We start from the raw sequence: 12,070 nt of genomic DNA on the forward strand, positions 1-12,070 counted from the left end.
TTCTTTCTCTTTCTCTCACCTCCCTCCCTTCCTGCCTTCCTCCTTTCTCTCTCTCTCTTTCCCTTCCTTCCTTCCTTCCTTCCTTCCTTCCTTCCTTCCTTCCTTCCTTCCTTCCATCAGAAATTAAAACAAAACACACGAACAATATAATTATACATTCTGTGTACAAATGTTTTATATCCAAGGGAGACCAAGTGCCCCAGAATTCCACAAACATAAATGAAATATGTTGTAAGCTTCCTTATCTGCAACACTGTCAGAGCTGGTGGTAGCGCGCTGGGCAAAATGTAGGAAACTAGAAGTAACTTGTCAATTTTTAATAAAGTCTTCCTCCCTTGAAGAGTCAAATGCACCATTCTCTCTGCAAACTCTGGCGATGATGACAGATTTCCACTTGGTTTCCATAGCATCCATTCCTGAAGATGCCCAGAATGGTTCTGGGTCGGGACGATCCACCCAGCTCCCCTAGAAAGTTGGCGACCTGGCCATCCAAAAGCTGCTTTCCGTTTTCCGGAAACTTACTCTGTCCGTGGTGCTGAACAATTCTGCCGAGACGCGCCCTAACGAGCGCTGTCAGCCGCGCTGAAGAAATCTTTCCTGGCGCTGCCCAAATCAGAACTGTGTGTCTGTTATTTACTCACGTCCTCAAAGAGCAGCAAGCTTTCTCCATCTTAATTCGACACAACCGCAGAGCAGAGTTGCGCCGGCGTGAGGGAAGGAGATCAGAGGCAAGGAGGAAAAACTAACAGCAGCATTGCTCACCTGAGACCTCAGATGCTCCCAAGAGTTTTGGAAGTGCTCTGCTCCCTACAGCAAAGACACCATTAAAAAAAAAAAAAACAAAAAACCATTCTTCTGACTTTGCTTTTGCACAAAGGTTCTGTGATATTTCTGCTCCTCCGTTTAAAAGCCAGAAGATTTGACAGCAATAAGGTTTTCAAAACCGGGAATTTGCATTGTTTTTCAGTGGACTGACTTCCAGGACAAGGACTCATCTGCACCCGCCCAAATACCATGGCACTGCGTGCGCCCTTTGCCACCGGATCCTCCCCTTCCAATGAGACTTTCTGATTGTGTCTACCAACTCTCCTATTAGGAAACCCGTGGGTTGCATGCAGCTATTCTGTTGTATTCTCTTTCTCACTCCCTCCCCTCTCTCACTCACACTCTTGCTGGAGGCACACCAATACCGTTCTGCTGAGAAGAAAAAGCCCACAACTACCTTAAGCGATTAAGACAATATGCGCAACTCTCGCCTTCCGTAGCGACCACTATTTAAATTTGGCAAGAGCCAACACCAGTCTTTGCAAGAATGGAGTCGGTAAAACAAAGGATTTTGACCCCAGGAAAAGAGGGGCTAAAGAATTTTGCTGGAAAATCCCTTGCCCAGATCTACAGGTAAGAGAAAGCAAACCCATGTTTGCCTGGGGCTCAGCATAAAATAAAAAAAAAAATCTACAGTCTATTTCTGTAAACCCTGGTTGCTTTGAGAGATTGTAATATGATCGGAAAGTCTTTTTTGTTGTTGTTGTTGTTGTTGCTCATTGCTCAAGCAGGGCTGCTCTGCAAACCTGCTTATTAATTCAGGAATGTTGCACTGAATGAACCTGTCTGCTTTGTGCCTATGTGTGTGTGTGTGTTTTGTTTTGGTACCTGCAGATTCTCATCCTTTCCTACCCAGGATTTATCCTCTTTACAACTGAGAAATGACCAGCACCTGGTTCAGAAAATCTTTGTTTGGGTGCTAACAGTCACAACAAATTAAATTCCTTTGATGCAGACAAATGAATTTAAAAAATACAACCCTCAAAAAATTAACAAAGAAATTCCAAAGAGTAATGGCAGAAGGATATTTAGATCTCAGCTTCAAAACCACTCAAGTAGAGAATCTCCCAGTGGAATGTTCCTCTGTGCTGAAGGAAGAAGAATCAAAATATATCAATAATTAATAGCTAAAGCAGCTCCTCTCTCAGAACCCAGAACAATGTATATGTATTTTAATTATTTGACTTCTCCCAGAAGTCTATTTCTTGCATGGCAAATGTCACAGTGTTCATAAGAAAAACTATAATAATAACCAGTAAAATGACTTCAAAAGTACTAGAAATGATTTGATTTTGTTATCCTCCCTGTAGTCAATGTACTAATTATGCTGAAAATTTTACAACTTTAAAGCATTTTGAGAATATTACATGACTACAATTTTCTTAATAATATGAGCAAAATCAAGAAGAGAGGGCAGAAACAGAACGATAAACGATTCCAAGAGAGTGCTAATTTTCAAATTGGGGAAATTGAAGCTTTTAGAAATGTATAGAAAATGTAAAGAAAATGACCAGTGCACTTCCCGATTTTCCAAATCTCTTTGGATCTGGTGGGCTTCCTGTAGGCACCATCATGCACCTATGCGGCAGTAGATACCGCAAGGGCCCTGCAGTCCAGCAGCTGCCCTGGAAAGAGCTGTTCTCTCCCAGCTCAATTGCCATCAGGTGGAGAGTTCAGGTGCATCGCCCAACTTTGCATATATCAGCTATAAGCCAATGTAAAAAAAAAAATCACTTTAGTTACATTTTTTTCTCCCAGAATAAATAATTTGCCATGTGTTCTGACATTGGGATTGGACTTTAAAAATAAGAATTGACATAGTTACAGAAACCTCCATGACCTATTCTCCAGGTGATATTTTGTAGAATTTGGAAGTCTAACATTGTTTTCTGGTAGCCTCACATTGCTTGGCAGTTAGCTCCCAACCTGTGCATTCTTGGAATTGATCTTAAAGTTTCATTTGCTTTACTCATGTGTATGAAAATAATTGTGTGTGAATATATCATTTGAATGGGCACACAGAAAAATAAACTACATGGTGGATTAAAAAACATCTGCAAATTGTAAATGGAGAGGTTCTTTGTTTAAATATCGGAAGTATCCATCTCAAGAGTCCGTGGTGATTCTACTGTTCACATTCATTCTCTTCTTTTTTAAATAGACATTTCACGGATATATTATGGACTAGAACAACACCCTCAGCTTTTAGTTAAACCATGCCATCACCCTGTTTTCCCCTTCTCCCTTCCCCCTTCCCTTAAGGATGAAAACCTAAAAGGAACTGAATTATACTGGCAAAATCTTGTGAAATACTATGCAAATTAAAGAACACAAAAGAAAGCATAAATGTGAGATCTACTTTGGTGTGGAACATCTTAGAAGAGTTGATTTGGGGCACGTCGTGTACCTGGGAGTCGCATTGTACCTCTTTGGAAATATGCCCCTTACATTTTTCGGTGTTTGTAACCGAGATAGTAATGACGCAAGATTGTGAATAATTAATTATTCATGTTCTGGCAGTAGGAAGCTTAGGTGTCGGCCATATGCTGCGGAGGCCTTTGTTTCAAACTCGAGTAACAAGGAAAAGAAAGTAAGATATGTGACTGGAGAGTAAACGGTGAACTAGCACAGGGGACTGGGGGAATGGGCAATAGAATGCGCGCGTGACACTCTCCGAGAGCGTTCACGGACCTCCGCGTGGCCACGGGTCAGAAGAGGCCTTAGTCCCTCGGGTCCCTGGGCTCAGCTGGGCGGCGGGATCGCGCGTCCTTAACTCAGAAAGCTTCAACTTGGCTGGGAAGGAAGGGGTAGCGCGGGTTCAGGGCTGAGCTGGGCTAGCCTGCAGAGGCGGCCCCCAGGAGGCTGGGTGGCTGGATAAAACTGCCTGTCTCCAGGTTTAAAGCACTGCGGGCAGGAGGCATCTACACAGGTGCCAACCAGCCGCCGCTCCGGGATCCCATTCTCTCCCAAGCTACAGACCCCGCGAGAAAGTTAGGCCCAAACGGCCTGTGTCGGTGAATCTGTGAGCTGCGGGATGGATCCCGAGGGAATGGGGGCTGGGTGCCGCCGGCCAGACAGTATTAAAGTTGAAGAGATGCTACCGCGGGGAGGAGGACTGGCAGGAGGCTGGAGAGCCGGGGAGGTCCTGAAGCCTGGTGGCGCCCTAGCACCCTAACTCCTGAAGGAGTTGAGCGTGTCAGCGCCCCTCCCCCAGCCCTGACGGGTCCTGGGAATTGGGATGGGCGGGCGTCGGGGGTGCCTAACCCGCCGCGTCCTTGCCTTTCCCCCGCTCTGCCGCGCAGGGTGCTGGAGAAGAAGCAAGACACCGGGGAGACCATCGAGCTGACGGAGGATGGGAAGCCCCTGGAGGTGCCGGAGAAGAAGGCTCCACTGTGCGACTGTGCCTGCTTCGGCCTGCCGCGTCGCTACATCATCGCCATCATGAGCGGCCTGGGCTTCTGCATCTCCTTCGGCATCCGCTGCAACCTGGGCGTGGCCATCGTGGACATGGTCAACAACAGCACCATCCACCGCGGGGGCAAGGTCATCAAGGAGGTGGGCAGCCGCTGGCCGTGTGGGTTCGCAAAGCCACATCACCTGTTTGAGCTCCATTTCCCCCCACTGAACGAGGAAGGCCTGGATGCTCGCTCAGCCCCCTGCTAGCGCTGCCATTCTAGAATAGGAATAGACCGCGGTAGCAGTATTACCCCCCTTTTCGATTGTTTTCTGGGCCTTCCTTTTCTGACCTGCAAAGTGGAAGATAGCATCTAGCTCACTAGATTTTTGTGGAGTGACTTCATACGAGAAGTTGCATAATGTCCGCTAAATTTAAATCGAAATATTTTTCTTTCACTCGGAGGAGTAGGGCTGCATATCAGTGATAATGTCCCCCTGGTTTCCTCCAATTCCTGCTAAACACTCTTAATAATAAAAATGAAACAAAGCCGAAATCAAATCAACTGTGAGCATATCGGCAGTTTCCACCAAAGGGCCTTTAGGAGCTGTCCACCTCACTGGTCGTGAGAAGAGCCGCCGCGCGGAGTGCCTCGAGGTCACAGGGAGTCCGGTCCCGTAATCTCATGAATGTGTTGGGGTGACGCCTAGGGGAAGGAGGGTCAACGTCAAAGTCACCGAAACCCGTGGGTCTAGACTACCTGGTCAGGGATCTGAACGACCATAAGCAAGGGTTGGGAGGAGAAAATTCGGGAACCGTCTGTGAATGAGAAGCGGTGAATGCCGCTGGACTCTGGGGATTCCGGGAGACCCTACAAAATGCGTTTGGTTTCAAAATACTTTTCAAAAGGAGAAAAAGGATCCTCAGTTTCCCAGGCGGGAAGACTCCTTCGCCTTTCAAATGCAGATATTTACTTTTAAGGTTCACCTGGTGGGGCCGCCCAGGCTGGCTAGGGTGGAGTTAGGCCTTGACCTTCAGATAACACCCCTCCCCAGCTCTTAAGACCGCCCCTGAACAAATTCTCCTCTCCACTGGCCACCCCCACCCCCCACCAATTCCCCAGGCTACTCCAAATCTTTCCGGTCTACGCCCATCCCCATTTTGCAGGGAAAGATCCTTTCCTCCCGCTCCTACGACCTCCTCACCTTCCATCCAAGTGCCCCACTTTCCTTCCTCAGAATTTCCCTGGTTGGATTGCATTCTGGGAGCGACCCCTCTACTGCATTAGTACTGGCTGGCGTTAGCTAAACGGACCCCGGTCAGGGGTCCCTATCCCCAGCCAGCAAATGGAATCTCTCCGTGGAGAGATCTAATTTCCAGTTCTGGAGCTCAGAGGATTCCTCATTCATCGAGGGGATCAGACCTGCCTGACAGTAGTCGGGGAGCAAAGCCAGGGCGTCCACCTTCGCCATTAATGCGATACATTTCAAATGAGCACAGGTTTTCCGTTAAAAGAAGCATTTCTTCTCTATAGAAATGCATACATTCAATTTTGTTAGAAAACGAAAATTCAGCCACCTTCACCTCCAGAATGCAGGATGTACCCCGGGGGTTGAGGGCTCCTGAACGTGAGTCTGCAGCCCAAGCACTGACTCTACTCTTTCCCTCCACCCCTCTTTTTTCCCTGTACCCCCATAGAAAGCCAAATTCAACTGGGACCCGGAAACCGTGGGGATGATCCACGGTTCCTTCTTTTGGGGCTACATCATCACCCAGATTCCGGGCGGCTACATCGCGTCTCGGCTGGCAGCCAACAGGTAACGCGCCCCCAGGGCTGGGGGTCTTGGGGCTTGTGCCTCCGAAGGCGCTTCAGAGGCTGGGGGCAAGGACAACAGCCGCGGGGTAATGGAACTCCTGGGTGAGGTCTCCTGGTTCCCAGGCACCTCTTCTCTCGGGGGAGGAACTGTTGGTGCCTCCTTCCAGAATTAGGCACCCAAGAGGATTTGGGCTAGCCAGGCTGGGCGCTGGTTGCAGCTTCTTCTCTGTCCTGGCTGACCCAGCTTTACTCCAAACGGTCGACATGCCTTAAGGTCTGGTAGGAGCTGAGGCCGGGCAGAGAGTGGACCAAGCCGGGACTGAGCGGGGGTGCACAAAGGGGAGGGTCTGCGCGCGCGCGTGTGTGTGTGTGTGTGTGTGTGTGGTTAGGGGGGTAGCGACACGTGCTGCGCTCTCGCCAGTGCATCCCTCGGGTGCCCCGGCTCCCTGTGGTGCTGACCTCCCGGCAGGGCGCATCGAACGCCGGGCCACGGAGCCCGCCCAGATGGTGCTCTGGGTCTGAAGGATTTGTTTCTATGGAGGCAGGCGGGATTTCAGGCGCCCGGGGTGCGATTCCACCTGTTAATGAGCACCAGTGAGTAGAGGCGGGGCGGGGGTGGGAAAGGAGCTCAGCTGAGCCCTCAGGCTTCCAGTTTTGCAGCGGGGGCGGGGCGGGGGGTGGTGGGACGCTGCAGCCGAGGTCCTAGCGCCCGCTCCAGAAATGCCGTCGGGATCACCTGCAGAGACATACCAAAGTATGGGGCGTAAGGACTGATGGGGTGGGGACGTTCAGGAGCACAGCCTGGCCACTGCAGGGTGAGAGGCAGCTTTATTTGCTTCATGGTGCATATTAAGATAAATAAAACTAAATAAATTCTCCTTAAGTCTGAATTATAAAACAGAACACACGCACTCACCTTTTCAAGTGTTGCTTCATAGAGACTCCCAAAAAAGACTTCGGGTCTTTCCTAAGACTTTGTATCTATGACTTCACCTTTCTCCCTCCCCTCCAAAGTCAGATTTTCTGGGGCAGATATTTCGAACTAGTCTCGATCTTCTCTTGCTTTTTAAACTGGTCCCTACTCATTTCTCAATAAAGTCTCTGAGGAGGCCTCTTCCTGTGGCTTCTGTCACCTAAAATCCCATTCACCAGCAGTAACTTCCTGCCCAAGACTTTTCTGTCCTCTCCAAAGCCTAGGGAAGAATTCTTGCAAATTTAACTTAGGCTTCTCAATTGCTTGGGCCAGGACTTTTGGACAGTCCTTCGAATTGTCAAAAGAAGAGAGTGAAAGATTAGTAATAGTGCCTTTTGAATACCATCTTTACCTTGACATCATGATGGTTACTACTCAGACCCAATGGGAGACAAACTAGTCTCTTAAAAAAGGAATCATTTTAAAATGAAAATCATTAACTATTTAGAGAACCCAATCCTATAGATGGGGTAAATCAAATTAAAGAAAATATTTCCTTAAATAGTATGGTAATGAACATGTTACATGTTTGGCTTCCATATCCCTAAGGCATAATGTCTTGAATCTTTCTTTTCTCCTCAATTTTTTTTTCTAAAACAAAATAAACTTCCCAGAAAGATAGTCCAAACATATGTATATGAAATATTTTCACTTGGGGGGGGGAACAACCAGTAATTCACAAACAAAGCAAAAATGATACAGGAAACTCAATGTAATGTGAAATGAAATGATAATGACTGTGTCTTTAAGATTTTTTCAGAGTCAAAACCTTCAGCTTGCCAATTGTTAAAATGCTACCATTTTCCTGCCAGGAAAAAACACCAGGGATGCCCCAGCTTTCCCTCTTTGTAACACTGGGAGGTCAGTAAGCAGGTTTTCCTGGTTTAAAAAAAAAAAAAAAAGGCAAGCTCATTTCTATACTATCATTTGTCTTATGTTTAGTAAAGACTGATGCGTACTCAGGTTCTAATTTATTTTGTAGATTTTTCTTATAGGAAAAAATTGTGAACTTTAGAAATCAGATTTGGATCTGAATTCACCTTACCTTTATATGGATATTCAAGGGAGGGAAACCTAGTATTTTCATGTTTTCAATGTCTTGTGTTCTCCGAGACTGAGAAAACTAAAATTTATTGTAAGATATGACAAACATCCAGAAGACCTAGATTAATTCCTCATCAGATCTTAGGGTTTCGACATATTTATCTCATTTAAAAAATATAACAAAATGTTACAAATACAGTTGAAGCCTCCTGTCAAAACAGGTTTAAAAATATATAATCTTCCCTTTTCTGATGATGAAAGTATTGTATCCTAAGAAAAATATATAAAAAAGAAAATATAATAAAAATCATACATTAATCACACAGAGACCCTATTGTTAACATGTTGGTTAATGTCCAAACGGTCCTATATATGCTACTTTGAATTTTATCTTAGAACTTTTTTATTAACACAAAATCTGAGAGATTTTTAGAATTGGTTTGAAAGATGTACATTTCCTAGTACGATCCTTTTTCAAAAACAGTAAAAACAATACAGCAAGACCAGTTTTCCACCTACAAATATTGTATGCCCATTCAAATAAACTTCTCCCTATAGATCGTCTAATAGTAGGACAATATTTCCCTTGGGTGGGATACTGGGGACAGATTCCTTTCCCTCTGGGTGTAAAAGAAGCTCACTTTGGAAAGTGTTTGCCATCACAGTTGGGCGGAACCAGAGGAGAGGAACCAGGTGTGTGGAGGCGGCTCCTCTGGAGAGAAGGGCTCCTGGATCCACCTCCTGGCAAATTTCTCAATGAAAAACCAACAGCACTGATGTGGCTTCTCCATTGTATGCTTTAAGCAAAAAAAAGCAGCTGCACCCTTGATCAGAATACAGATTCCTGGCCCGTTTTCTGGTCAGACTCTAAGTATTCTTTCTTTTTTCCTCATTGAGTAAAACAGCTAGGGGAGAGAATCTCAGTCCCAGAGGACTCTTGCATCATTTTTTCCTTTGTCTTTTCTTAAAGGGCTGTGGCACCTCGTGGACAGGAGAATGTAGTCACCTCCCTGGAGGGCTTTGGGATGAGGAATCAAAAGAAGATTCCTTATAAAATCTGTAGTGTTTCTAGATGAGAACATATTTACTATAGTGATAACAATGTGTTGGGGGCAAGTTAATGTTGCCTTTAAACAGTACAGGGCACGGGGCTTACAGTAATCCAGACCATGACAAATGTGGAAGAGCTAAGGATTATTTTTACCTTGCATTTTGACTGATGAGGAACCTAGGCAAGTACTAAACAGGAGAAAAACAGAATTTTTGCAAAGGGCGTAATCAAAGATGGTCAGATTTACCAAAGAATAATTGGTCAATATTTGTCCAATTTCAATGGACAATATTATCTTCACAAAGACTATTCTTCTTTCTAAGTGACAATATCTTATAAACCCTATTTAAAATTTTTTCCTATCCTACTCATGTCTTCTTGATCTGCCGATGGTGATTTAGGTTTTATGAAGCGCTTAATGCCAGCTGCTGTACCCATATTTCACCGATTTATCTTTTTGCTTTGTCCAATAAAGTGTAAGCATCATGAGAGCAAGCAATTGTATCCACATTGTTTTCACTGCTGTATCCCTAACATCTCAAACAGTGCCAGGCCCAAGACAGATACTTGTTGAGTGAATAAAATGACCATCCCAACAAAGTGTTTGGGCATTTTAAAAAAGGCAGTATGGCAGAGTGGTTAAGACACAGGTTCTAAAGATAAACCATGTAGGTTCAGACTCCCGAAGGTACTACTTAATAACTGAATGACATTAAACTTTACTTAACTCCTCTGAATTTCAGTTTATATTTCTGTAAAAGGGGACTTATCAAAGTACCTACTCGATATGAGTGTCATGACAGCTAAATAAGACAATACGTGTAAGGTTCTTAGAAGTGCCTGGCCCTCATTAGATGTTGGCTGTTATCATTCATTATTAATAAGGTCCTAGCTTCAGAAAAAAAATGAAAGAATAAATAATATCTTAAGGCCATTCAGTATTACTTATGTTTAAATTTGTCTTAAGTATTAGTAATGCCAAGGGATTATTTCTATTGTGATAAAAACGCATCTTTCCACCTGCCAGATTTCTAGCTTTAAAATTATTTTCCCATACACATTATTTATAGCTAAAATTATTGTTCACTGAAAATGCCTTAAGTCTCATTTGAAGAATTGTCTTAGGAAAGCTTTTTAGCCAACGGTATAGAGAGTGCTAGTAATTCAGTGCATTCAGTCTTTGAATTCTAGTCAGGCATTATAACCATTTAAGTTTGAGGTTAGACTTCTCTGCTGAAAGTTATAGTTTATTTCCCCCACTCCTCTTCTTTATTTAGGAAGTGTTTAACTCCTGGTGCAACATTTTGTCTTTTCAGGTGTTTCTTGGGTTTCTAACTTGACCTTTGCTAAAGAAAAAAGAATAGTTCTTTATTTGAATAAGAGATTGAGGATCCCATGTGTCTGTAGCATGTGGTGAACTTCAGTTAACAGAAAGAGCCCATATTAGAGAGGGATAAGGCTCATTTCATCCAATCTTCTCACTTAGATACTAGGAAAGGAAATAGAAAATCAGGGAGGTGGTGACTTGCCCAAGATCACAAAGAGACTGGGACTAAAACTCAGGTGCCCAGCAATGCATGAATTCAGGCTGTCTCTACACTGACATTTAGCATCTCTGCTTGATACTATGTACTTCACCTCGAAGTTCACTTTCAGCAGCAAGCTGAGCCGTCTGCTCTCTCAGTGAGTGCCCATAATCTATCATGCCCAAATCCAGGATAGAAATCCAAGAATTAAAAAGAGAAGCCTTTAGCTGGCCCAAGGGATCCTTCAGTTTTGGTGGCAAGAGAAACATACTGTATTTGTGTGTGTGTGTATGGACTCCCAAATGATTTGGCTACAGCGTGAATGATTCTGTTCTTTTCTTTGCAAGAGACAAAAACCCGAGCTTGACAATGACTTAAACAAATAGTGTGATTTTCTATAGGAGGAAATATGGCATTTAGTACTTTTTTTTTTTTTCCCTACCCAGCCCTTTCGTAATATGGGCTCCTACAATATTTCAGAAGTTTGAGCATCACTGGGCAAGGGGGTGAAGGGTAAGGGGGTGGACGGAGTGGTTGGGTAATTTAGACCATTTGTCTGCAAAAGAGAAGAGATTCTTCCTTGGGATTTTGATGGCTACAACTCAATTCATACCACTGTTACAAAAGAGAGAGTAGTTTATACTTAAAAATCAACAAATTCAAATGCATGGATTTTAAATCTGTTAACTCATGTGAATTTGCATTTATAAAAATGAAATTTGGTATACTTTAGGTAAGTATTCTGGCTTGCCTGATTCTGAAAAATTCTCTTGTGAGAGGGGTTTTCAGAAAGAGAGGAATGAAGATATTTTGAACATAACGTCTTCATATTTTAAGCGCAGGAAGGGACAATTTTACCTGTGTTATTCTTTTTCCTTCACAGAAATAAAACAATGAAGATGTGCTTTATTTACTGTAATAAGCATTGGAAGTGAATTCTTAAGTGTCATTACCAAACACATATGTAAACATTATCTATCTATCTATCTATCATCTATCTATCTATCTATCTATCTATCTATCTATCTATCTATCTATCATCTCTCATTGTTTTCCTCTCCACTTACCTATCCATTGCAATGTCCATTACAAGCAGAGGCTCTGTAACCCTTCAGTAAGAAACATTTGCAGATTCCTTTTGTGTGAGAAAATAATTTAGACTATGAACATAAAGCTGTGGCAAGAGACCACCATCGTGCTGTGGTGGAAATGGGTTATCATCATCTCTTCCTTTAGGGCCAGAGGTGACTCTCTGTTTCACTCCTCTAGCAGCCTATTAGACATCTCGCTGTCTTCCCATTGTGGCCTCTGTAGGTTAGGAGTCTGGGACAAAGCGGAAGAGACCTTCCTTTTTCTGACAAAAGAAAATACCTTTCCACAAGATGGATAAATGGATTGAGAGAGGGAGGGGTCCCTAAGGGCTTGCCCGTGGTTTGCTGAC

At 44.1% G+C, this 12,070-nt stretch overlaps 1 protein-coding gene across 1 annotated transcript in view; it reads left to right on the forward strand.

Moving 5' to 3' along the window:
- Positions 1-1,312: 1,312 nt before the first annotated feature.
- The window catches only part of SLC17A6 (solute carrier family 17 member 6), a 38,951-nt gene continuing 28,193 nt past the window's right edge, over positions 1,313-12,070 (forward strand). The window contains exons 1-3 of the mRNA XM_045808679.2: positions 1,313-1,398; positions 4,128-4,380; positions 5,918-6,036. Of these exons, the coding sequence (XP_045664635.1) occupies positions 1,313-1,398; positions 4,128-4,380; positions 5,918-6,036 (458 nt within the window). The remainder of the gene's footprint in view (positions 1,399-4,127; positions 4,381-5,917; positions 6,037-12,070) is intronic.

This window comes from Ursus americanus, chromosome 24, assembly GCF_024610735.1.
Source record: "Ursus americanus isolate L20-20 chromosome 24, mUrsAme1.1.p, whole genome shotgun sequence".
Lineage (NCBI taxonomy): Eukaryota > Metazoa > Chordata > Mammalia > Carnivora > Ursidae > Ursus > Ursus americanus.